The 26,909-nt window shown below is 51.8% G+C and overlaps 1 protein-coding gene across 1 annotated transcript in view; it reads left to right on the top strand.

The window, feature by feature from the left end:
* The first annotated feature begins 8,086 nt into the window (after positions 1–8,086).
* NOD2 (nucleotide binding oligomerization domain containing 2) overlaps positions 8,087–26,909 on the top strand; it is a 32,285-nt gene continuing 13,462 nt past the window's right edge. Inside the window, 11 exon segments of the mRNA XM_019455970.2 lie at positions 8,087–9,154; positions 10,466–10,932; positions 16,738–16,843; positions 20,161–20,906; positions 20,909–21,025; positions 21,027–21,470; positions 21,472–21,633; positions 21,635–21,697; positions 21,699–21,985; positions 25,957–26,040; positions 26,251–26,334. Coding sequence (XP_019311515.2) covers positions 9,145–9,154; positions 10,466–10,932; positions 16,738–16,843; positions 20,161–20,906; positions 20,909–21,025; positions 21,027–21,470; positions 21,472–21,633; positions 21,635–21,697; positions 21,699–21,985; positions 25,957–26,040; positions 26,251–26,334 — 2,570 coding nt within the window. The 5' untranslated portion in view covers positions 8,087–9,144.

Below are 26,909 nucleotides of genomic sequence, written 5' to 3' on the forward strand. Positions count from 1 at the left end.
TTAGCCATATGTTACGGGGTCTTACCAGGCTAAAAAGCATACCTCTGGAGCATCTTTTAAAAATAAATTTCTAGGGACGCCTGGGTGGCTCAGTCGGTTAAGCGGCTGACTTCGGCTCAGGTCATGATCTCACGGTCCGTGAGTTCGAGCCCCGCATCAGGCTCTGTGCTGACAGCTCAGAGCCTGGAGCCTGTTTCAGATTCTGTGTCTCCCTCTCTCTCTGCCCCTCCCCTGTTCATGCTCTGTCTCTGTCTGTCTCAAAAATAAATAAACGTTAAAAAAAAAATTTCTATTGATAATATAACAAGCGTAAAGGAAAATGCAAATATCATAGGTGTTTAGTTTGATCAGTTTTCACAGAGTATTCACACCCATGTAACCACCACTCAGATAAAAAATTAGAACATTACTAGCACCCTAGAAATCCCCTTTGTCCCCTGTCCAGGTCACAACCTCCAACCTCTTTCCCAGTTGTAACCTCTATCCTGGCTCCTATCACTGGCACTTAAGTTTTTCCTGCTTTTGAACTTTATACAAATGACATCAGACAGTATTAAGCTTTTGTATCCGGATTCTTTCACCCAACACGATGTTTATGAGACTGTGATTCTTGTGGACTATGGTAGTTCATTCATTTTCCTTGCTTATTAGAATTATGGTGTCATTTTTGGTACACTCACTTGACAAATATTTATTGCATTTTGGGTCCCGTTCTAGGCCCTGGGATAAGACAGGAGCCAAGACAGGTTTCTGTTGCCTTGGAGCTTGTGTTCTTTGGGGTGAGAGACTGACATCAAAGACAATAAATAAGGAAATATATACAGTACGTGGTATACAGGTAAGTGCACTCTAGAAAAATACAAAATAAAACAGGGAAAAGGATGCCGGGGGAGGGGCACAGTTGTACATAGGATGGTCAGGGAAGGCCTCACTGAGAAAGTCCCATTTAAATTAAAAAATTTTTCTTTAAATGTTTTATTTATTTCTGAGAGACAGAGACTGAACGTGAGCGAGGGAGGGGCAGAGAGAGAGGGAGACCCAGAATCCGAAGCAGGCTCCAGGCTCTGAGCTGTCAGCACAGAGCCTGACAAGGGGCTCGAACTCACAAGCAGTTGAGATCATGACCCGTGTCGAAGTCAGTCGCTTAACTGACTGAACCACCCAGGTGCCCCCTCTGAACATTTTTTTTAATGTTTATTTACTGTTCAGAGAGACAGGGTGCGAATGGGGGAGGGGAAGACAGAGACAGAGACATAGAATCTGAAGCAGGCTCCACGCTCTGAGCTGTCAGCATAGAGCCCGACCCAGGGCCCCAACTCACGGACCGTGAGATCATGACCTGAGCCGAAGTCGGACGCTCAACTGACTGAACCACCCAGGTGCCCCGGTAAGTTTCATTTAAGCAAAGGCCAATGGATAAAGAAATTGTGGTTTATATACACAATGGAGTACTACATGGCAATGAGGAAGAATGAAATATGGCCTTTTGTAGCAACATGGATGGAACTGGAGAGGGTTATGCTAAGTGAAATAAGCCATACAAAGACAGATACCATATGTTTTCACTCTTATGTGGATCCTGAGAAACTTAACAGAAGACCATGGGGGAGGGGAAGGGAGAGAAAAAAAAAAAAAAGAGGTTGGAGAGGGAGGGAGCCAAAACATAAGAGACTCCTAAAAACTGAGAACAAACTGAGGGTTGATGGGGGGTGTGGGGGGGGTGATGGGTACTGAGGAGGGCACCTGTTGGGATGAGCACTGGGTGTTGTATGGAAACCAATTTGACAATAAATTTCATATTTTTTTTTCAACGTTTTTTTTTTTTTTTATTTTTATTTTTGGGACAGAGAGAGACAGAGCATGAACGGGGGAGGGGCAGAGAGAGAGGGAGACACAGAATCAGAAACAGGCTCCAGGCTCCGAGCCATCAGCCCAGAGCCCGACGCGGGGCTCGAACTCACGGACCGCGAGATCGTGACCTGGCTGAAGTCAGCCGCTTAACCGACTGCGCCACCCAGGCGCCCCAATAAATTTCATATTTAAAAAAAGTAATAAAAAATAAAAATAAAAAAATAAGCAAAGGCCTGAAAGAGGTGAAGGAGGGAGCCATGTAGATTTCTAGAGGAAAAGCATTCCAGGTGGAAGGAATAGCAAATGCAAAGGCTGCAGGCCTTGCATATTCCAGGAACAGCCAGGAGACCAGTGTGGTCAGTGCAGAATGAATGAGGGGATAGCTTGGAGAGGGCACTGGGTGCAAACAGCATTTGTAAGGGCCTCCTGGCTCTTACTCTGAAATGGGCCTCATTGCGGGGGTTTTAGCAGAGAAGTGATATAATTGGACTCTAAAAATTTTTTTAGTTTATTTTTTATTTTTTTTTAACAGACTCGCTGCTGTTGCCGTGTTGAAGACTGTAGCTGGAAAATCATGGAGAAAGGCTGGGAGCTGTTGCCATAACCCAGGTGAGACACGATGGTGATTTGGACCTGGGTGGTCATGGTGGATATGGTAAGAAGTGGCTGCATTCTGAATATATTTTGAAGGTCAAGCTGGAAAGTTTGCTCCCAGGTTGGATATGGGGTATGAGAGAAGATGAGTCCGTTCAGTTTTTCAAGTTCAGTTGCTCTGTCAGTTTTCTCAAGTAATCTGCTATTACGGGGCATTAGGAAGCTTCCAGCTTTTCACTCTTACAGAGAAAATGGTGGCCAACCTTCCTCTAGATAGATCTGTGCCCCATCTGGAATGATTTCCCTGGGGTAGAGGCAGTCTGTCTAATAACTCAGCATCGCAGGTATTTACCTGGAGGCAGTGTGGTCCAGTGGGTAGAGCCACAACTTTGGTGCCAGACGCCTGGGGGGCAAATCTTGGTTCTTCTGTCACTGCTTGGATAGGTTAGTTAACGTTTCTGTGCCTCAGTTTCTCCCCCTATAAATTGGAAATCATAACCAATACCCAATAGCTGGGATGACTTGGGTTAATGTGTGTAAAGCCTGGCACACAGTAAGCGCCATGTGAATGTCCGTTATTTTCTTTTACGTTAAAAAATGTCCAAATACCAGTGTTTTAAAAGGAACGTTTATATTAATACCTTCAATGGAAAACCAGTGTCACCTGCTCAGACGAATAGGAAACCATACAGTAAAATAAATTTACTGTACTGGAAACAACAACAGTACCGTTAAATTCTGGTTAGGTATGGTGGCAGAACCAAGTAGAGCGGGCAGTGTTAGAGAGGCTCAAGCCCCATTAGTACCAAACAGAGCCGGCTTGCCTCAACTGAAACGGAAGGCTGGCAAGACAAAGGAAAAAGAGGAATTTAAATGCCCTGTCCACGCTCACCTGACAGGTAACCCATCACACTCTGGAAAACACTCTTCTGGGACTTCTCAATATTAAGGCCTTAGATGACTGTGGACACAAAGGGCGCATACCGGCTGAGACAGCTTTCTTAGCTTTTCCTGCCGCAGGATATCTGGGGCGGTGTGTCTGGAGGGGGCCTTGTCCTGAGAGCTCTCTGGTTCCCTGTTGTAGAAAGTTGGTTCACTGGGCACTTGCGGGGATGAGCACTGGGTGTGACACATAAGTGATGAATCACTAAATTCTACTCCTGAAACCATTATTACACTATGTGTTAACTAACTTGGATTTAAATTGAAAATTTTAAAAAAAGGAAAAAAAAAAAGAAAGAAAGACGGCTCACTCAGTAGGAGACACTTGGCGGGGGTCCCGTTCCTGCCCGCCCACCTGCCCAGTCCCGGTAGAGCTCTGAGCGCTCCGAGGTGGGAGCCGGCGGGAGGGTGGTGGGGGGGCGAGAGCCTGGACCGGAGGGGCGGGGCCCACCAGGCAGGGTGGGTGGGCAGGGCGCAGGGGCGGGGCGTCCGGACCGGAGGGGCGGGGCCCACCAGGCAGGGTGGGTGGGCAGGGCGCAGGGGCGGGGCGTCCGGACCGGAGGGGCGGGGCCCACCAGGCAGGGTGGGTGGGCAGGGCGCAGGGGCGGAGCGTCCCGGCTGGAGGGGCGGGGCCCGCCGGGTAGGGTGGTGAGGGAGAGTGCGGGGGGGTGGGGCACCCGGACCGGAGGGACGGGGCGAGCGGAAGGGGTGTACGAGTCAGAGCCTGGAGTTTTGGGCCAGACCGCGGGGAGGAACTGGGGCGCAGGTGACTGCGCGGTGAGTGTTCCCCGATCCGGCACCTGAGCGCGGGGAGGGGCTGGACGCCCAGAGTCCGGTCCCTCGGACTCGGACATCTGGCTTCCCAGCCGGACTTGGGGAGGCCTTGCCCTGGTTTTCCGCTCGGGTGTCCCGGCCACTAAATAGGAGGTAGAAGGAAAGGGGGCTTCTGGAGGTAGGGGAGCCCCCTGGCGGGCAGTGTCTACAGAGGATAGGGAGGTTTGGGGGGCGTGAGCAGAACTTCCGGGCCCCGGGCCCAGGAGCCTTTGCTGTCTGGAGAGAAGTTGTGTCTGGCCTTCCTGGTGGGTGTGGAGGGAGAACTTGCAGGATGAGAAGTCCTGAGGCGCAGGGCTGGCCTGGGAATTAGGAGGCCAGATTTCGGGTCTTAAAGGAGGCTACCCTCTCTCCGGGCCTCAGTTTCCCCGTCTTCAGCATGCCTGTGAGGGGGTGGGTGTAGGTGAGAGAGGGCCGGGGTGATCTCTAACCCTGCTTGGGGACTTGAAACTCTTAGGGGAGCCTTCTGCCTCCTCCCCTCCCTTGGTGGGTGTGGAGACCCCTGCTCATCCCCAGCCCTTCCCACCCAGGCCCCCACACCAGGGCCTGCCCAGCCTTACATCCTGTGTGCCTTCCGCCTTCTCCTTTAGTCCTCATGTTGGGGAGCAGCCATCTGGTCCTACTTGCTTTTGAGCAAACTAAAAAGCCTCCCCAAATCTTCTCTGGGAGGGCCTCCCCCATCTGGACCCCAGGCTGTGTGTCAGCTCTTGGCTTCTTCCCCTCTTTCTGAGCCCTTAGGCTTGTCCCTCTTGTGGCCTCCGTCTCCCCATGGGCTGGTCTTGTCTGCCTAGTCCTGTCCCCTTGGTAAAGACCAGAGTGACATTCCCATTGCCTCTGCTCTCAGATTCTCTTTGCCAATTTGGGATCTGAGGCTGGGAGGGACCCCTATCTGGCCCAGCCACCTCCCACTGAGTGCAAGATCCCTCTGCTGGGTACGCCCAGTGACAGTGACTTACGAGGTGCCCGTTCAGTGTCCTACGGCTCTTGTTCCAATTAGCTAAAATCTATGACTTGCAGATTTCCCCTGCTTGGTTCCACTTCTGCCTCCTGGAACCATGCAGAGTAAATGCATTCTTTTTTATTTTGAAAGAGAGAGAGAGGGAGAGAGAGAGAGAGAGAGAGAGAGAGAGAGAGAGAGAGACAGCGTGAGTTGGGGAGGGGCAGAGAGCGAGGGAAAGAGAGAATCCCAAGCAGACTCTGCCCTGTCAGCGCAGAGCCCTGTGCGGGGCTTGAACCCATGAACCACGAGATCATGACCTGAGCCGAAATCAAGAGTTGGATGCTTAACCAACTAAGCCACCCAGGCGCCCCAGAGTAAATTCATTCTTTTCTCCCTGCCCTCATGGAGTTGGTATTCTAGAAAGGAGGAGGACAGCAATCAAATAAGTACATACGTGATATGTCAGGCGGTGAGAGGTGCTGCGGAGAAAAACAAAGCAGGCATGGGGGATGAGGGCTGGGGTTGGGTATTGCAATTTTATATAGCATAATCAGGGAGGGCCTCCCTGAGGTGGTGACAATTGAGCAAAGCCTTGAAGGAGGTGAAGGGTGAGCTATGTGAATATCTGACGGGAAGGACAGTTCACCTATAGAGGGAAGAGCATGTGCAAAGGCCCTCAGGTAGAGGCATGCCTGGTGGGAGCAGGTCCAGCTTGTTCTGGGAACAAGGAAGAAGTCTGTGTGGCTGGAGCAGGGTGGGTGAGGTGCCCGTGGGGGATTAGTAGGACATGAGTACAGAGAGGTAAGGGGTGAGGAGGTGGGTGTCTGTTGCATGGGGCCTTGAAGGCCACTGTGAGGACTCTGGTTTTTACTCTGAGTGCATTGGGATCCACTGGAGGACTTTGAAGGCAGGAGTCACCTGCTCTGACTCAGGAGTTAGCAGACTAAGTCAGACTGTAGAGAGGTGAGGGCAGAAAGCGTGGAGTGGGGGGACGGCGAGGGGACCACTGTTGTCATTCTGGGAAGAGGCCCTGGGGGCTTGTACCCATGATATAGAGGCCGTGGGGAAATACCAGATTTTCCAATTTGAGGTATAGTTTGAAGGTAGAGTCAGGGAGATCTGGATGGGAGCGAAAGGTAGAGTCAAGGATGGGTCGGAGGTTTTTGGCTGGTGAGTCTGGAAATTTGGCCCTGCTGTCACCCGAGATGGGGGCTGTTTAGGGGATCTGGAGTGTTATGCTTTTTAAGTGTGAGATGCCCATTAGGCAGTCAGATAAGTTTAGTGGGGAGGTTGGAGCCAGGAAGAAAGTTGGGGGCTGGCATTTCAAGTCAGAAGAGCAGGTGAGCTCACCTAGGGAGGGAGACGCAACTCTGGGGCTCCCAGCATCAGGAACTAGCCAAGGAGACAGAAGGAGCAGCCGGTAGGATGGGAGGAGAAGTCAGAGTTGGGGGAGTGTTTCAAGGAGAGAGAGAGAGAGAGAGCATTCTGATAGATGCCTTTGCAGAGCTAGCCAGTCCAGAGCTGAGAGCCCAGCAATGTGCACGTCACTGGTGGCCATCTGGGGGGCCCAGGAGGACATGCCCAGAGGGCATGGGAGGGGAGGACTGGAGGAGAGCAGTACAGGCAAGAGACAAGGGCTCCTGCTTTGAAGGGAGTCACAGAATTGGGGTGGGAGCCGGCAGAGGAAGAGAAGGCTCTTATTCTCCTGATGGAGAGACTGCAGTCTGTGTGCGGGAGGGAAATGGTCTCCCAGAGAGAAGCTCGGGGAAGGGGGCAGAATACAAGAGGGTTGCAGGAGGGGCGGGGCTGGGTCCAAGGCCCCAGGGAAGGCCTGGGCCCCCCTGAGATAAAGGAGCCAAGGTTCCCTGGGCCTCCCTCCTTCTCTGGCCTGCATGGGCCCAGGGGGCTGAAATTTCAGCCCTTAAGCAAATCAGCGGGCTCAGAGGTCTGGAGAAAGTCGGCTGGCTGTGGTCTCAGGAAGGAAGGAGGTGTCAGGGCCTGGGCCTGGGCCCCGGGCCGGAGGGTCAGGGGAGGCCCACGTGGGTTGCCCCTTTTACTTGACTCTGTTTCATGCCTCTTTCTTTTCATGGGCCTCACCTTCCTCAAGAGAAGACTGTGAAGGACTCCAAACTTGCAGTAACTCAAGTAGAGAAGAAAAGACAGTAGAGAGTCTGAAGGGGAAGTCTGAACAGGTGATAAGGAGGCAAGAAGCTGGATTTTTGGGACGGTTTTTATGAAATAAGGGTTGACTGGTCATCTGTTTTCTCTTGCTCCCAATTTAAGCTAAAGCAGGAGAAACTTAAGTTGGACATGATGAAGAAATTCCTGAGCTGGCAGCAAGGCCAGGTTTTCCCCCCGGATATTTACAAGGATGTTACGAGAACAATGCCTGCTCAGAGGCAGGGGTCTGACCAAATTGGTCCTTGGGGATTCCGCCTGCTCTGAGGTTTCTGGAAGGAGGCCAGGGAAGAGTTGGGACTTTCCAGCTGCTGGTGGGGGACCAGAGCCCCAACCCTTAGGGCTGGGGCCTGTCTCTCCCTGCAGGTGTCCACAAATCCTTGATATCACCAGTTGGGTGTGTGTGGCTCAAGCATTGTTGGTATGTTTGGGAAGGGCCCCTGCTTGTCCCCTTGTGGGTGAGCACAGTTGTGGGTGTGTCTCAGGTCGGGGGGAGGGGGTCTGTCAGTGCAGGTCATGGTGGACGCACAGGGCTTTCCACCAGGATGGATGAAAATTACCTACTTCTGCACAGTGGCTTGGCCAGCTCTGGCCTCCAGACAATCCTTTCAGGATTTCCCCGGGAGCTGGGGTCTGTGGGGAAATCTAGACCCGCCGGTCCTGTGTCACTCAGCCTTTGCCTTCATGCCCAAGGCCTGCCCCCAGGGGACTTGGCCATGCCCACCAAGCCTAATGATCTCTGCAGGGGGAGAGGGTGACCCAGGCTCTCCCGAAGCAGAGAAGTGGGCTGCTGTTCATTCCCACGCATCCTCTGGGTAAGAGGATGTCAGCAAGGAATGTCAGGTCTCCTGTTTTCGATTCCTGGCTGCACACATACCCGCCAGGCATTGGGTCAGAGGGAGAGCGCCCACCCCATCTCTGGGCTGTTCCCAGAGGGAGGTGGTTCTTTGCCCCAGGTCCTGGACAGGTGTGGCGGCGGGTCTGGCGTTTCTACAGCTGAGAGCTGTGCCAGGGCCAAGCCCAGACCTCTTCCTACCTGTCCTGTTCTCTCCTTTCCCCGCGCCCCATCTCTACCCTCCTGACTCCTCTGCTTGGCAGTGGACACAGGGCGGAGGCCTGCTTGTCCAGAGAGATCTATTTCAGCTCCTGACTTACAGCAGCCGCTGCACGGGGGATGCCCTCGCAAGCTGCCAGAACTGCAGGTAACCTTGCTGCCTCAGTTTCCTCATGTGGAGCCCAAGGATTTCCATCCTAAGTGTTGGCAGCAGTCTGGGTTGGAGACGTCTCCTGTCCCTTCCTTTGGCTGGCATATGTGGACCGGCGTAGAATGTTCCAGCCCCTCCCCTTCCTCGGTGGAGTTTTGATTCATAAGCATTCCCCCCACCGTCCCCCGCGCCTCCCCGGGGCTCAGCCCTGTGCCAAGCTTATGGATGCCAGGATGAGTAAGACCCAGGCTTCTGCTTGGGCCAAGAAGGACGGGAGACACATAAACAGTAACGAGGAAAGTTGCAAAATCTCTAGGCACCTTGGCATCTGCTCCCTTGAGTATCTCAGAATGTCTCTGTTTTGTAAAAACAAGGAGGTGTTGCCCTTCCTTTTCCCTTTCCCTTTCCCTTTCACTTTCTCTGGGCACTGTACCAGTCCGCGTCCCTGGTCCCTGTGACAGTCGCACAATGGAGCCCGCTGAGAGATTTTCTCTGCTGCTTGGGGACCCTCCCAGGGCTTGGAGCTCAGAGAAATCTCTTCCCCTCAGATTCCCAGAACCCAGAGTCTGAAGGCGGAGCCCAGAGCAAGCCACTGACAGAGGCATGACAGCATGTAATGTGTGGTGCGGTGGCGGGAGTGAAAGGGAAGGGAGGGCCTGGGGGCAGTTGGGAAGGAGGCGGTGGTAAGTGGGGTCCGTGCTCTCCTAGGCTTTGAAATGACTTAGTTTGCGCTATGATTTTTGCTTCACCTGGGGCTGAGATTTTTTTTTAATGTTTGTTTATTTTTTAGAGAGAAAGAGAGACAGAGTGCTAGTGGGGGAGGGGCAGAGAGAGAGGGGGACACAGAATCTGAAGCAGGTTCCAGGCTCCGAGCTGTCAGCACAGAGCCTGATGCGGGGCTTGAACTTATCATAAATGGTGTGAGATAATGACCTGAGCTGAAGTCGGACACTTAACCACCTGAGCCACCCAGGTGCCCCTGAGATTGTTTTTTAAGTTTATTTATTTTGAAAGAGACAGACAGAGTAAGCACGCATGCGTGAGCAGGGGAGGGGCAGAGAGAGAGGGAGTCCCGAGCAGGCTCCGCTCTGTCAGCACAGAGCTCGATGCCAGGCTTGAACTCACGAACCCATGAGATCATGACCTGAGCCGAAATCGAGTAGGACATTTAACCGACTGAGCCACCCAGGTGTCCCTGGGTTGGGATCTTTATAGCAGTATTCTGTTCTGTCCCTTGGAATCGCAGTGGGTTACCTACCAGGCATGGGCTCGGGCCCCTGTGTGGAACCCAAATATGGAGGGGATTGAAGGCATGCTTTCTGGAATTGCACTGCTTACGTTCAAACCCCAGCCCCACCTCATCTGTCTGAATTCTTGTATAAGTCACTTGGCCTTCCCGCACCTCAATTTCTTCATCTGTAAAACGGGGCCGACATAGCATCTACTTCAGAGTGCTGACGAATTCACATGTGAAAGCATTTAGTATGGTGCCAGCATTTTGCCTGTGCTTAGTAGCTATTAGCTGTCATTGGAGAGAGTGCTGCTGTCCGCCTGAATCCAGCCGGCAGGGCATAGCCCTCTCCTAAGATCTCAAAGAGTGTTCATTTCCAGGTTCCTTGGGAACATTGCTCATAATATCAGCGCAAGCCTTACTAAACTTCTTAAGGCAGGGAGGAAGGCAGATGTGGAAACCAGGGGTCTTGATTTAACTCCTGGCTGCTTCGAACTCTCTGTGGGACCTTGGACCAATTTTTTGCCTTCTCTGGGCCCCAGTCTGTACATCTGTATAATGGAGAGTGTGGACTGGGTGATATCCGAGTAGATCTGTGGCCTCTCCGGACTTCGGGTGGGGCCGAATTGCCCCCTCCACTGCCCCCTGCCTGCCTCCAGAGGAGTCCTGTGCTGATCTCACTCTCCTTCCCAGGTTATGAGATGTGCACACAGGAGGCTCTCCAGGCGCAGAGGAGCCAGCTGGTGGAGCTGCTGGTCTCGGGGTCCCTGGAGGGCTTCGAGAGCATCCTGGACTGGCTGCTTTCCTGGGAAGTCCTCTCCTGGGAAGACTACGAGGGCCTCAGCCTCCTGGGCCAACCCCTCTCCCAGTTGGCCAGGCGCCTCCTGGACACTGTCTGGAATAAGGGTGCTTGGGGCTGTGAACAGCTCATTGCAGCTGTCCGGGAGGCCCAGACCGGCTGTCAGGCTCCGGAGCTTTCCTGCCGCTGGGATCCCCACTCACCCCACCCAGCGCATGACCTGCAGAGTCACCGGCCCGCCATCGTCAGGAGACTCTACAGCCACGTGGAGGGCGTGCTGGACCTGGCACAGGAGCGGGGTTTCATCAGCCGGTATGAATGTGATGAAATCAGGCTGCCTGTTTTCACGTCATCCCAGCGGGTAAGGCACTTCCGTTTTGGGCGATCAGAATTCATAGGAAAAGAGTGTTTAGTCACCGAGACTAAGTTGCCTTTGTGGAGTCAGCCCTCTGGGGAGAAAGGTGATGGGATGCTCCCTAACAAGGCAGCCAGGCAGGTAAAAGTTGTTCAGGGCCTGCTTTGTGCGACTTTGGGCTTCTCTCTGGGGACTCTCCATCCTTAATCTCCCCTGTCTCCTTTCCTCATCTGTAAAGCATCAGTAAAGCTCTCGGGAGAAGTCACTGAGTTCATGTGCATGATGCTTAGAACGGTGTCTACCAGATTCACTGCTCGTTTCCATTGGCTGCTCTCAGCTCTGTTCTCAATGCTATTCTGTACTCGTATGCTTTTTGGCTCTCTTGAATTAACAGCTCAACAGATCATGAAAATTCGTTGGATTGTATCTGTATTTAATAATTTTTACGTTGCACTTAGTACATCATTTAACTTAATAGTTAATCGTTAATTATTAGTAAGAGCCTGCTATGGACTAATGTAGCCTAAATGTCCACATTGGATTTCTGATATGGACTTGCATTGGCTCGTGGACCTTCAGAGCTGGGGTGCAACTCCCTCCGAGGATGCCATTCCACGAGACCAGAAAAGTGTCTTGGAAACTCTTTATTCACTTTTCCCCAGACAGTGACCCTCAGGGCTCTTGTGATACAGATGGAACAGTAGCTGACATCCCATTTTATATATTGGAAAATTGATGCCCAGAAAAGGGGTTTGGTGGCATGAGAGTGCCATGTTGGACCAAGTAACTTGACTCGTTTGTTCATTGTTAATTTATTCATTCATTTATTTGGCCAGAATATAGGTAGATGCCTATTATGTGCCAGATTCTTGAATCTTATTGGGCTCGATAAGCAGGCATTCAATAAATACTTGTTGACGAAGCACATGGATTATTGAATGAATTACAGCTAAATTGCAGCATTAGGATGGGCTGAATTGGGGGACTTTCTAGTTTTTATTTGACTATTTAAAAAAGTGTATTTGGCATTTAGGTAAGTGGTTGAGACTGATAGGATAAGCCAGTCTGTCCTCAAGACTGTTTTAAAGCTAGCTCAAGGTGGCTGAGTATTTACAGAGCAGATGTGATGTGGTCCCCTCTCGTTACTCCTTAGTTCACATGAAACCTACAATTGTCCCCTGAGTACTAGCTCCTTGATCCTGGCCCTGTGGGGATTACAGAAGACATGTTAGTTGTTGCACCTACCTTGGTGTCTTTTGTGATCTGTTGAGGGGATCAAATCAGCCCACACGGGAAGTTAAAGAATTGTGTCTTGTCATTTTTGATGGCGTGTTCAACAATGTGGTCTGGTCTGGATGCTCTGATGGGTTTAGTGAAGGTGGCCTCGGGTCTAGAGAAAACAGGGCACTAAGAGAGGAGGTAATTGGGTTGATGAAAAAAGAAAATAGGAGAACTCATGGGCCAAAGAAGAAATCATAATGGAAATCAGAAAATATTCGGAACCAAACAATAATGAGAACCTGGTTTATAAACATTTATGGGGGACAGTGAAAGCAGAACATTGAAGGAAATTTGTAACCTTAAATACCGATATTAGGAAAGAAGAAAGGCTGCATTTTAACAAGCCAAGAATCCATCTGAAGAAAGGGCTCTGTGGGCAGCAGAAGCAGGGAGGGCTGGGACTGAGCTGAGTAGCTGACAAGAGATCTGCAGGTGGTAGGAGTTTACAAAGGGACTGGGCTGCCTGAGGTTGAAGTTTTTAGAATCCAGTTCTCTCTGAGCCTGTTTTGAGCTCTGGAATGCTATTGTTCTCGAACTTGGTGGCTTTCCTCCAGTGGCTGCATTTCTGACAAGTGTGGGTGGCTCTTGTGGTGTGTCCCACTAACCTTATCTTCCCAATCCAGGACTGCCTTGTATACTCTCATATACTGACCTTATAATTTCCTGTAAAGAGGTGGTTGTCATAGATTGCAGGTTGGGGGCTGAAAAATGCTATGGAACAAATCAAAATGTAAGGTAAAGAACCATATCCTTAAATACCCAATGCTACTATTCACCGAGTGCCTACCATGTGCCGGGCACTGTCCTTAGCCTCTATATTTATTGTCTCTAAGCCACACTGCTACCTTCCAAGGGTGTAGTGTTGGCTATACTGTTTCTTAACAGTGAACACTACTACCCAAACTACCCATTTGAGAAGTGGCCCAGCTAGAGTTCAAATCCAGGCCTGACTGTCTCCAGAGCTTATGATCTTTACTCTCTGACATGAAATATGGGGCTTCGTGGTGTGAACTCGCACAGGTGAGCATAACAGTTGCTAGCAAACCTGAGGCTGTAATACCAGCTGTCCATCTGACTCGTGCACCTGCTAAGGTGGCTAGGGCCAGGGTGTCAGACTGAATCGCTTGACTCTTTTACAATATTAACTCCAACACCTTTAACTTGGGAAATGTAGCATGCCAACAGAGAAACGTATAATGCCCTATATGGTGGTATAAACATGTTCCCATTCACCCATGCGAAGGCATAGAATGTTACTAGTACTTTCCTCGATCGCAACCGCTAGCCTGACTTCTGTGTTAAATCAATTCTTTGCTTTTCTTTATAGTTTTAATACCTTATGCAATGATTCTCCGAGCAATGTGTTTTGTTTTGAAAAACACGTAGCAAGCACAAGCATAGCGGTGTCTGGAAAGGGTAGTGCTGCCTCACTTTCTTGGATGCAGGCTCCCAGGAGCAGGGATGCTGAACAGGGTCTCAGGGACATGGTCTGGCTTCACCTTCTCAAGTTTGTATGGGCTCCTGCTGAGAAGTCAGTGGGCAAAGTCATGAGTGAGTCCTGAGAAATATAGGATTCACTACAGCTGGAGGATCTGGTAGGGCAGATATGAGTCAGGGGCCGGATGTCCAGCAGGAATATGGTCAGAGGAAGTGGGCTCTCTGTGTGTTCGGTTGTAAGCTTGTCAACGGCTCTTCCAGCTCCCAGGAATAGGGCCAGGCCAAACACTTCTGTGGGGTGAAATGGGTGTCCTCAGCTGACCCAGGCAACAGAGGGCGAGAGAAAGAATGACATTAGCCTGTGGCGCAGACACACCAAATATAGACAAGGATTAGAGCCAGGCCTACCTGGACATTTAGGATATAATTACCCTCAACACATCTGAGTCTTGAGTCACACTGCTCCAATCTTCCTCGACTAGTGGTCTTCTGCTTGCAGTGCGGAGCCGTCATCCCAAGATTTCCCTTTATGGTCCTCTTGTGTTGGTTTTCCTAAATCCTGATTACTATGTCTTCCTTTTCATGGTTTGTTCTATTCTGGGAGATCAGGTCTCACCTCTGCTTTAAAATGAGTATATAGGAGTTAAATTTTAAGCTCTTCTATATCGCAGACTTTCCTCGTATTTGGTCAGTAATTTGGCTGGGTATAGAATTCTGGGTTGGTCATCATTTTTCTTCAGAATTTGAAGATGATCACTCCCTTATCTGCTGTCTTCCAGAGAAGAATTGCTAGAATTCCAAAACTATTTTATAGCTCGTTCTGGAAGCATGTAAAATTTTCTTTTGGCCCTTAACATTCTGAAATTTCACAATGATGTGCCTTAGTGTTTTTCCATTGTGCTGGACACTCAAGGGGCACTTTGAACCGAAAACTCATGTCTTTATTGTCTGGAAAATTTTCTTGGTTACTTCATTGGTGATTTCTTTCTGTTTTCTCTCTTCTCTCTTTATGGAACTACTATTTGAATTTTAGGACTCCTGGACTGATCCCCTAATTTTCTTCTCCTTCTTTTCTGTTTTCCATCTCTGTGTCCTTTTGTACTGCTTCCCCTATGATATCTTCAACTTATCTTTAAAACCTTGCATTTTTCATTTTTGCTATCACTTTTAATTTCCAAGAGCTATTTAAAAATGTTTCTTATTATAGCATCCTGTTTTTGTTTTACGGATGCAATTTCTTGTCTTACTTAAGGATCATGATGATACGGTGTGGGTTTTTTGGTGTTGTTGTTACTGTCATTGTTTGTTTGTTTTGTGGGGGGGGGGGGCAGATTTTATTTTTTCACCCTGCATCACCTTTTTATCCTACAAGTTGCTTTTCCCTTCTCCACTTATTTGGGCTCAGTCTCCCATAGTAGATGCTTTCTTTGGGCATATGATGATCCTTAGTTGTCTTCTCATGACTGAAATAGACTCTCTAAAACTTACTGGAAACTCAGAGGCTGCAGGTGATACTTGTCTACCTTGAGTTTCACTGTAGACATTTTGGGAAGTGGTTCTTTTTGTATCTTGAGACCTTTCCTAGGCTGGTCAAGTTACCAGTGTAGACGTCACAGACCTCCTGCCTGGAAGTAAAGGTCTGACCGCCAGAGTTGTGGGAACCCAGTGAGTAAGAGGGCTGAGGGCTGGGTGGTTATAGTGTTGGGGAGAGGTATCAGCATTCAATACTCATTTTGCACGTGGTCATTTAAACCTTCTTTTAGGGTATGACACCCACTTCCATTATTGTACCTGGTGCCTCCCAGTCCAGGGACCCTGTTTGAGCCTTTCCAGAATGCAAATCTCCGCACTTTGCCATGGCAGGGCAGGGACGGTTGCTGTTGACTTGGAGTGGGTAAAGGAAACTGGAGATCTATTTTATAAACAACTTTGACTTAGCCCTCCTTAATTTGACCATTTCCTTTGGTTCTCAAGGTACCTGATGCTTTTTTTTTTTTTTTTTACATGAAAAGATTTTTTAAAGTTCGTCATTTCTTTCTTTTTATTTATTTTTTTTGACAGAGAGATAGCAAGCAGGGAAGGGGCAGAGAGAGAGGGAGAAAAAGTCCCAAGCAGGCCCCACCCTGCCAGTGCAGAGCCCTATGCGGGGCTGGAACTCACGAACTGCAAGATCACGACCTGATCCAAAATCAAAAGTCAGATGCTTAACCGACTGAGCCACCCAAGTGTCCCTGTACCTGATGCTTTTAATTCCAGAGACCTTTATAGATTCTGAGATGTACATTGTGTGCTTTTCAACCTGCCCATTGTTGGATGAGGATTTGGCCTTCGGGGCTCTTCTAAGTCTATTACTATTTATTCATTTGGCAAGTCCTTAAGTTCATGCTCTGTGCCAGGCACTGTTCTAGGTGTTGAGGATATATCGGTGAACAAAACAGACAAAAACCCTTGTCCTGGAAATACTCACATTCCAGTGCAGGGAGACGGGCAATAAGCAAAAGGAGGAAATGGCAGAACATCCTGGGAGGTGATATGTGCTGTGGAAGAGAAGTAGAATGTGTCTGAGGGTTCAGAGTTACAGAGTTGCACCTGTAGGTGTGGGGGTGGGTGTAGATTAGGGGTTTTGTTTTGGGTATCTTAAGCCGGAGGTGTTTACGGAACATGTAAGTGGAGACAGCAGGGAGGTAGTTTGAGATGTGCCCAGCGAAGGTTCAGGGGAGCAGTTCGGGTTGGCGATGAAAATGTGGGAGGTCGTACTCAGAGATGGGATTTCAAGCCTCAGGGCTCCATGAAATCACCTCTCTTCCAAATGATTTGCAGCTTCCAGAACTGTTTTTCCTATCCTTGCAGGTTTATAGATTTATATCTTTTTTTTTTCTTTCCTTTTTTTATGTTATTCACTCTTACTCGGGGCCAGATTGGCTGTGTGTTCACTCTGCCACGTAATACCATGTCTTGCTGTTGTGGCTGTTTTACTGGCGTTTTATTGGGGTGGGGGGAGAGACGTCTATGAAATTGGAGTAATCCGCGGAAACCTTCACACACCCGTCCGTCGGCTTTCTGGAAAGACACCGACTTTTGCTTTCCCCACAGGCAAGAAGGCTGCTGGATCTTGCGACCGTGAAGGCGAATGGGTTGGCCGCCTTCCTTCTACGACATGTTCAGGAATTGCCAGTCCCGGTGGCCCTGCCTTTCAGTGGTATGTATATGTTCTTCTCAGTTCATCAGAAAGGGAAAGAAAGGCTGTACAGATTGAAGGTTAAGAGCGAAACTCCAGAGCGAGACATCCGTTAGATTTCTCCTCACTGGCTGTGCAGGCCTCCCTCAGGCTCAGTTTCCTGATTTCAAGGATAACACCACCACCGACTCACTGGGCTAGTGGGAAGATCGAAAGGGTTCCCATGTGTAATATTAGGGTTAGCTTTTATTCGTGAGCTGCACCATGAAAACTGGAGCTACCACGCGTTGACGCTAAAAACAGGTGTCCCATACTGGCCAAACTCTGATTATCTGCACAGAAAAGGAGACACTTTTGAGATAGGGCTGTTATCTCTTGATTTCTGCAGTCACTATCAGAAACCCCAGGACCGAGTGGACTTAGATAATGTGGTATCTCTCATTGCACACGTTCACCGACCCATCTCTGGAACGGGAGGGGGCTCGGATAACTCAGCTGCAACAGCTCAGGCGTCCTCCCGGGTGCTCTGTTTGCGACAGTCTTAAGAAATGGCTGTTATTTTTTCCACTTTACAGAGGTGAAAACTGGGGCAGGGAGGGCGAGTGACGGGCTGGGGAGCACAGTGCTCCGATTGGCCCTTGGTTAATGTGTGCCATTGACATCATCAAGCACAGCTGGCTTTCATGCGTTTTACCACTATGACATGGTGCAAGATCCCCCAGGGTGACAATTCCGAAGTTGATGATGGACATGTATTTGGGTTTAAAATGAGAGAGGGGAGCCTGGGTGGCTCAGTCGGTTAAGCGTCCGACTTCAGCTCAGGTCACGATCTCGCGGTCCGTGAGTTCGAGCCCCGCGTCGGGCTCTGGGCTGACGGCTCAGAGCCTGGAGCCTGCTTCCAATTCTGTGTCTCCCTCTCTCTCTGCCCCTCCCCCGTTCATGCTCTGTCTCTCTCTGTCTCAAAAATAAAATAAACGTTAAAAAAATTTTTTTAAATGAGAGATACCTTTTTTTTTTTTTTTTCCTTTCTCCCCCTGGAGAATTTTATATTGTTGGTGGCTGGAAAACCTGCCTTAGAAATCAGGGTATTAGAGGGGCGCCTGGGTGGCTCAGTCGGTTGAGCGTCTGACTTCGGCTCAGGTCACGATCTCACAGTTCTTGGGTTCGAGCCCCGCGTCGGGCTCTGTGCTGACAGCTCAGAGCCTGGAGCCTGCTTTAGGTTCTGGGTCTCCTCTTCCTCTGACCCTCCCCTGTTTGCGCTCTGTCTCTCTCTCTTTCAAAAATAAACATTAAAAAAAAAAAAAAAACGAAATCAGGATATTAGAGAAAAAGGTGTATATCTTCTGGTATTCGTTCAGGGCTCCTGGTATATCCAGAGGGCATTAAGAGCGGTGATAATCATCAGCTCTGGGAGCAGAAGAGGAGACACAAACACAGGGCATCTCCTTCGGATGCATAAATACAGCTTTGGTATTCCAAGGGTGCTCTGTGAGAATTTCTTGTTCCCTTCTGAGTTGAGAACAAATGGGCCAGTATTTGGTTGGGAGCAGTGAGGCCATGATGCTCTAAGGTCCCCCAACCCTGGGGCCTCTGGACCAGCACTTCCTCATTCCCTAAAAGGGAACTACCCCCTGACACAGGAAGTGGTTTGTTCGCATTGGCTACTGGGCTAATAAAGGAAAAGCAGCAGTCCTGTGGGCACACCCTGTGTTGCAGAGGGCCGGCGAAGAAGATGGGGAAGTGAGTCTTGATTAAAGAATCTCGTCCACATGCTTGACCCAGGCACCCTAGTGACGCTGAGACCATTCAGTGTCAGGTCCACTTAGATCATCCAGGATAATCTCCCCATCTCGGTGTCTTTAGTTCAGTCACATTTATCGAGTCCTTCTTAAATTTAATTTGATTTGTTTTAATTTATGTTTTTATTTGAGAGAGAGAGAGAGAGTGGGGGAGAGAGAGAATATCTCAGGCAGGCTCCATGCTTAGCAGGGCTCCATCCCATGACTCTGGGATCATGATCCGAGCTGAAATCAAGAGTTGGACGCTCAACCAACTGAGCCACCGAGGCACCCCCGGCTAGTCCCTTTTTTTTATTATTAAAAAAAAAAATTAGGGGTGCCTGGGTGGCTCAGTCGGTTAAGCGTCCGACTTCAGCTCAGGTCATGATCTCGCGGTCCGTGGGTTCGAGCCCCACGTCGGGCTCTGTGCTGACAGCTCAGAGCCTGGAGCCTGTTTCAGATTCTGTGTCTCCCTCTTTCTCTGACCCTCCCCTGTTCATACTCTCTCTTTCTCTCTGTCTCAACAATAAATAAATGTTAAAAAAAATGTTTAAAAAATTAATGTTTATTTATTTTTGAGAGAGAGAGAGAGATACAGAGCATGATGGGGGGGGGGGGTGGCGAGCAGAGAAAGAGGGAGACCCAGAATCTGAAGAAAGCTTCAGGCTCTGAGCTGTCAGCACAGATCCCGATGTGGGGCTCAAACCCCACGAACCGTGAGACCGTGACCCGAGCTGAAGGCGGACGCCCAACCGACTGAGCCACCCAGGTGCCCCTCTGGCTAGTCCCTTTTTAGCAAGTCCAGTAACGTGTTCGTAGATCATACGGATTAGGACATGGGTGCTGCTGGTGTGCCTACCAAATCCTTTAGTAATAATGATAATAAATACCATCTTCTGAGAATTTGTCATATGTCAGACATTCTTCCAAACTATTTTATCTCATTTCCTCCTGTAACAATCCTTCAAGGTGTGGATTGTCCCTAATTCTGGGGATAAGTATACTGAGGCCAGAAAGGTTGAGTGGCTTGTGCAAGCTAATGGTGGACCCAGCTTTCAAAGTCAGGTGTATCTGACTTTAGAAACTGCGCTCCTAGGCTCTTACACCGTTTGTCTTTAGAAAGACACAACCGAGGTTGAGTGGTGAAGGCTACCTGACCAGTATGGCGGGACAGGCATTGGAATGCCGGTCTTCTGATCCCAGCCCAATGCTCCTTCTAATCTACAGATCTTCCCGATGTCAGTAATAATAATACCACTCGCTAATATCCTTTGAGCATTTTGTGTTGGGCACTGAATGGAAGCACTTGACTTGAATTATCTTAATTGGTCCGTGTAAACCCTATAAGGTAGGGACCACCATTTTCCCCCTTCACAGGGGAGGAGACCCAGGTTAAGGAAGGTTACGTGACTATCATCAAAGCCCGTAGCTTGCAAGGGGACAGCCAGGACTGGCCCGCGCCGGCTAGTGTCTCCACACAGAACATCACATTCTCCCATGCACCTGCTCTGTCAGATGGCGTCTTCCCCACGATCCTGCCTCATTTGCCTCTTCTTCCAGATGCTGCGTGTGAGAAGTACATGTCCAAGCTGAGGACCACGCTATCTGCTCAGTCTCGTTTCCTGAGCACCTATGATGGGGCAGACAATCTTTGCCTGGAGGAAGTGTACACAGAGAATGTTCTGGAAATCCGGACAGAGCTGGGCGTGGCCGGCCCCCCACCGAAAAGCCCCGCCACCCTGGGCCTGGAGGAACTCTTCAGCACCTGTGGCCACCTCAACGACGACGCTGACACCGTGCTGGTGGTGGGCGAGGCGGGCAGCGGCAAGAGCACTTTGCTGCAGCGGGTGCACTTGCTGTGGGCCACGGGGCGCCACTTCCGGGAATTCCTCTTCGTCTTCCCATTCAGCTGCCGGCAGCTGCAGCGTGTGGCAAAGCCGCTGTCCGTGCAGACGCTGCTCTTTGAACACTGCTGTTGGCCCGACGTCGGCCGCCAGGACGTCTTCCAGTTCCTCCTTGACCACCCCAACCGCGTCCTCTTAACCTTCGACGGCTTCGACGAGTTCAGGTTCAGGTTCACGGATCGCGGCGAGCGCCACTGCTCTCCGACCGACCCCACGTCGGTCCAGAATCTGCTGTTCAACCTACTGCAGGGCAACCTGCTGAAGAACGCCCGCAAGGTGTTGACCAGCCGTCCGGACGCGGTGTCGGCTTTCCTCAGGAAGTACCTGCGCGTGGAACTCAACCTGAAGGGCTTCTCGGAAGAGGGCATCGAACTGTACCTGAGGAAGCGCCACCGCGAGCCGGGGGGGTGGCCGACCGCCTCATCCGCATGCTCCGAGCGACCTCAGCCCTGCACGGCTTGTGCCACCTTCCCGTCATCACGTGGATGGTGTCCAAATGCCACCAGGAACTGTTGCTGCAGGGCGGGGGGGTCCCCAAGGACCACCACGGATATGTACGTGCTGATCGTGCAGCATTTTCTGCTGCGCGCCTCCCCGCCCGACGCGGCCCCCCGCAGCCCGGGGTCCGGGCTGCTTCGAGGCAGGCTCCCCGCCCTTCTGCACCTCGGCTGGCTGGCCCTCTGGGGCCTGGGCATGTGCTGCTACGTGTTCTCCTCCAGGCAGCTCCAGGCGGCACACGTCGACGGCGACGACGTCTCTCTCGGCTTCCTGGTGCGCGCCAAGAGCGTCGCGCCCGGGAGCGTCGCCCCCCTGGAATTCCTGCACATCACCTTCCAGTGCTTCTTCGCCGCCTTCTACCTCGTGCTCAGCGCCGACGTGCCACCGTCCTCGCTCAGACGCCTCTTCCGCTGTCACACGCCGGGCGGCTCGCTCCTGGCCAGGCTGCTGCCCGCGGCGTGCGTGCGGCGCCCGGGGCGCGAGGAGGGGCGGCGTGGCGGCGTTGCTCCAGGAGGCCGAGCCGCACAACCTCCAGATCACGGCGGCCTTCCTGGCGGGGCTGCTGTCCCGGGAGCACAGGGGCCTGCTGGCCGAGGGCCAGGCGTCTGAGAAGGCCCTGCTCCGGCGCCGGGGTCTGCGCCCGGTGGTGTCTGTCGCGCAGCCTCCACAAGCACTTTCACGCCATCCCCCCGGCCGTGCCCGGGGGAGGCCAAGAGCATGCACGCCATGCCCGGGTTCGTCTGGCTCAGCCGGAGCCTGTACGAGATGCAGGAGGAGCGACTGGCGCGGGAGGCCGTGCGAGGCCTGAAGGTCGGGCACCTCAAGCTGACCTTTTGCGGCGTGGGCCCCGCGGAATGTGCCGCCCTGGCGTTTGTGCTGCGGCACCTGCGGCGGCCCGTGGCCCTGCAGCTGGACCACAACTCTGTAGGTGACGTTGGTGTGGAGCAGCTGCTGCCTTGTCTCGACGTGTGCAAGGCTCTTTAGTGAGTGTTGCTGGGCGCTGCCCGCTGTGCACGGGTTGGCGGGGGGGGGGGGGGGGGGGGGGGGGGCGGGGGGGGAGGGATGCCACCCCGGAGATGCCGGTGTGGGGAGCACCAGGCTGGGACCCAGGAGTCGGGGCCCAGCGCCAGCTCCGCCACGCCTTCTGTGCAACCCCCAGCCCAGCCCCTTCCTGGTCCGAGCCTTCGTTACAACGTAGGAGAATGACAGCCGTGCTTATTGAATGTCCTGGGTGTCAGGCACTGTGTTACACGCTTCCTGGAATTAATTCCTTTAATCTCCGTGACCACCCTGGGCTGTAGGCAGGGACGTTATTATTCCCCTTATCCTCAAAATTTTTTAATGTTTACTAATTTTTGAGAGAGAGAGAGAGAGAGAGCATGAGCGGGGGACTGATAGAGGGTCTGAAGCAGGCTGTGTGATCCAAGACTCAGCTCACGAACTGTGAGATCGTGACCTAAGCTGAAGTTGGACGCTCAACCCCCTGAGCCACCCAGACGCTCCCCATTATCCTCAAATCGAGGCTCAGAGAAGCAAAGTGACTGGTCTCGAGTGACCCAGGAAATGGTAGAGCTGGGGTTCACAGATCACACCTTTCCGGGGACAGGTCTGTGCTCCCCACAAGCAGCCTATCTATGGACAGCGTTCAGGGGCTCCATGAGAACCTTGAAGTGATGTGCAAAGTTTTGTGTGCTAAGTGTCTGTATTAGGAACGAGCCGAAATTTAGAAGTGACTTGTGCCCCATGAGAGATTTTAAAATCCCAATGAGATGAGGATTTCATGATCCGAGAGCTGGAAAGTGGCCACGGACTGCCACCTGCCCTCGTAGCCCGCATGCTGTGCAGGGTCCAGATGAGATTTTCGCCACCACCCGTACTGCTCCCAGCACCCTCCCCCCGCCCCCTCTGAGGGCGGGAGCTTTCCCCCTTGGGAATGTCTGTTCCAGCACCCGTGGGCCAGGTGAGAGCAGAGGGCATGCCCAGGTCTCGTGGCCAGCGTTCTGCAGACTCCCCAACTTCTCTTCCGTCCTTGAAAGGGGATATCCTGTGCCCTGTTTAAAACCGCTGAAAAAGCAGAAGGTAGCTTCAAGTTAAAAATCGACTCACGGCCTTCCAGGGCTTTTGGTCTATCCCAGGTGACTTTATTTGCCCCGAAGCAAGGGACAAGCCTCTCCTTGAATATATTATGATGGCCTACTTCCTCTGGGCTACAGCATTAAGACTTTTTTTTTCTCTTTGGAGCAAACATATGGATATCTCTTAGAAATTGTAGGGTGGCCTGTGTTATCCTTTCCATAGGGACCATGGTCATAAGTTTGTTCGCATAATGTAATAATAATATAACGTTAGCATATTTTATGCAGCTCACGTGTGCATTATAGGTAATGTATGTTGTGAATATATCAGGAGGAAACAGATGACACATTGAAATTGGGTGGTTTGCGGACTGTTTAGAAGGGACTGGGCAGCAGTTAGGAAGAGCGAGAAGGGAAAGTGCAGGGTCCTGGGGCCAGTGACTGTGGCGGTGGGGGTGGGGACGGGGCTGTCACCGTCCTCAAGCCTGGAGGGGCAGGGCTGGGGGAGAGGTGTGGAGAAGGCTGCCTGATAGAAACTGAGGCTACAGAAAGCTGGAAGGGTGGGGTCTGGGGGAATAAACCCTGGCTCTTCCTCCCCTTCTTGCTCTTGCCTTGACCCCCAGACAGAAAGCCAACACAGGGTGCCTGCTGCTGTAGTCCATGGGCATCAGCCCCTCAGGACCGAGAGCCAGGTAGAAAGAGGAAAGCGGATCTGGCCAGGGAAATGGAAAGATGGCCAGCACAATACTCGATCTCCCCAGGAAGGAGGAACCGCCATATTTTCACTCAAGAAGTCCGAGACCTATCTGTGGGAGTCATTTACCTGATAGAATTATGAGTCCATTCTTGTGGATACTGAGCCCATAGTTCTCAAAGGGGTCCTCGAGCCCTGGGAGGTCAGGAACCGCTGGCTGGGATGATCCTTCTAGACCAGTCCATCCCTAGAATGAATGGATCCTCTCTCCTCAGGAAAGCCTTGCCACTCCCAGGATGTGTCCAAGGGCTGAGGGGGGGGCTAGAGGTCTCTCTCCGTTTTCGGAGGAAGATGAGGATGCTCATCTTCCATGCTCAGCCTAGAGGTGCAGAGAAGCATGTAGAAATGCAGATTCGGAAGCCTACCCCCAGCGATTCTCGCTCCCTCGGTCGGGGCGGGGGGGGGGGTGCGTCCAGGGATCGATGTTTTCTAACTGACATCCCTGGTGATACTGCTCCAAGGAGTCCAGAGCCACCCTGTGAAAACAGCTGGTCTGTGGGAACCAGCTTGATTTTCCATGAGCAATAAAAGACCTTGACTAAGTTCTACTGCTCTTTACTCTCCACACAGAAATTGCCAGCATTATGTGGGAGGGGAAATGATCTGGAGGTCAGGTATTTCCTGTGTGTGTGTGTGTGTGTGTGTGTGTGTGTGTGTGAGAGAGAGAGAGAGAGAGAGAGAGAGAGAGAGAGACAGAGAGACAGAGAGACAGAGACAGACAGAGAGAGACAGAGGCTGGCGAGGTGCTCCTCTCCCCCAGAGCCATACTGTATCTCTCCCACTTGAAATGTTTCCATGCCAACAGAAACAAACCCTCAGCCTCCAGGAAGCCTGTCTACAAAGTGCCCCCATATAGCTTTCTTTAGGCCCTGGATCTGACTCTAGGGTTCTGGCTTTCAAAATTTTTTGGCTGCAGGGGGCCTTGGGACAGAGGCGTACAAGGTCATGCTTAACGGTGGGCTTTAAAGAGCCAGACCGCCTGGGGCCCAGATCCTTTAGGTGCTGTGCAGCCTTGGCAAAGTCACTTCACTTGTCTGTGCCTCAACTGCCTTCCCTCTAACGGACATCATAATGGTACCTACGTCGTGGGCTTTTGTGAGGATTAAACACCTTTACTATTGGGAAGCGCTTGGGTCGGTGCTGGCACATCAGATGCCCCATGTGTGCGAGCAGCCGTGATTACAGCTACCTTCTGCCTGCGCCAGGCACTCACAGGGCTTTGTGTGTGCTGTCTCTTTAAATCCTCTCTCAGCCAGGTGAGGCTGGGAATACCATCTTCCCCCCCCCCTTTTTTTTTTACAGCAAATAGCTAGTAAGTGGCTGCTGAGGATGAGAGTTTCCACGGAGGGAAGATTCCAGATCCCCAAGCTGTTAGCCTTTAAGTCAGGGTCTCCCAGATCTGCCCGAGGATGAAGAATCCTAGGCACGGTTGTTAATATACACAGATCCCTGGGCCCCAACCCCGCACCCCACCCCCACTCCCAGAATTGCCAGCTCCAGGGGAGGGGCCCCAGAGTCTGTATTTTAGGGATGCTTTCTGAAGATCTTGTGATCAGGTGAGTTTGGGGGCGCCACCCCGAGAGGAGTGTCAGAGGGGGCTTTCTGGGCAGGGTCTGACGACAGGAGTGATGTCACTGGGGTGAAGTGCTGGACGGCAGGGCCTCCCTGACCACGGCTCACTTGCTGGTGTTCCAGAGTCTTGGCCACTCTTGTCTGACTGGTCTGCCGTCTGGTACCCACCGTCACCCCCAGGGTGGCCTGGCTAGTTCCCGACACACCCTCCCAGCTAGGAACCTTCTGTGAGGCTGCTATGGTGATCATTTCTGTTTTACAACATGGAAACAGTGCCTCAGCCTAGGACTCCAGTGACCCGCCGGGACTCCAGCGTTCTTTAGCAGGAACTCTGGGGCCCCACCTCCTGAGCGGTCCCCCACATGGTGCATGACGTCAGCACCCTGACCAGGGATGGGGGCGTCTCCTCTTTCTTGGGGTGCTCAGCCCTTGCGGTGTTTCCCAGAAACACAGATGCTGGCACTTTGGGCACGAGCAGAAGTCTCTTTTGGGGTCTTGTTTATTTCTCTTTTCTCAGCTCCATTTTCCAAATCTATTTGTCTTTTTTTCTTAGCTTGCGAGATAACAATATCTCAGACCGAGGCATCTGCAAGCTCGTCGAACATGCTCTTCACTGTGAGCAGCTGCAGAAGTTAGCGTAAGTCGGGCTCGAGTGGTGGACATCGTGTCCCCGGCCACGCTCTGGGTCCTGCCGTTTGGGCAGCAGCCGTGAGCTGCGGCGAGGGTGTTGGCATATTTGGAGGGTGCAGGTGACTCCTGGGTCGCGGGAACGGGCTACCCTGGGCTTGGGGTGGTCCCTGACTGCTGTGCTAGGTCTCCATGTCTCCTCTCCTTTGGAACGTTCCAGTCTCTTCAACAACAAACTGACCGATGGCTGTGCACACTCCGTGGCGAGGCTCCTTGCGTGCAGGCAGAACTTCTTGGCTTTGAGGTGAGCCCAGGGCTTTCCTATTCTGTGGAAATTGTTTTTCTTCTTCAGAGCTGAGTCAGTTCGGTCTGGTCCTGGCCCTGGTTCGGCCCCTACTGGGCTCGTGATCTGCTGACTGAATCAGGGGCAGTGTCTCCTTTGAGCAGGGTTTCGCTAATGCTGTGACCTCCCCAGCAAACCCAAGATTGGCTCTGCTGAGGGCTGCCTGCCCTTTGACCTTTGGGCCCCAGGGCTGAAGATGGTTTCTGGGACCCTTTCCTTCCCTGTGTCTAAGAGTGTCACAAGCTGGGGTTACCGGGTTCCCTAGTGTTCATTGAGCACGTGTTGCGGGGGGAGGCACGTGGAGTCACCTGCCACCACAGCTGTGACAGCCAGTTGCTGAAAAGCTCTCAGAAGGTCCTTGCCCAGCTCGGTGGGTGCCGGCTTTGCACTCCAGTCTTTGATGTCTGCCTTTCTGCTGCTCCTGACCTTCCTGGCTCAGTGGGGGTCTCTCTCCCATCTGACGCCATTCAGTCACCTGTCCTGCTGGCCCCCGGGTCAGCCTGGCTTCTCTTTCTCCCTGGGGTCTTCTTGCTTCC

The sequence above is a fragment of the Panthera pardus genome, unplaced genomic scaffold (genome assembly GCF_024362965.1).
Source record: "Panthera pardus isolate Hobbes unplaced genomic scaffold, ASM2436296v1 HiC_scaffold_18, whole genome shotgun sequence".
NCBI classification, from domain to species: domain Eukaryota; kingdom Metazoa; phylum Chordata; class Mammalia; order Carnivora; family Felidae; genus Panthera; species Panthera pardus.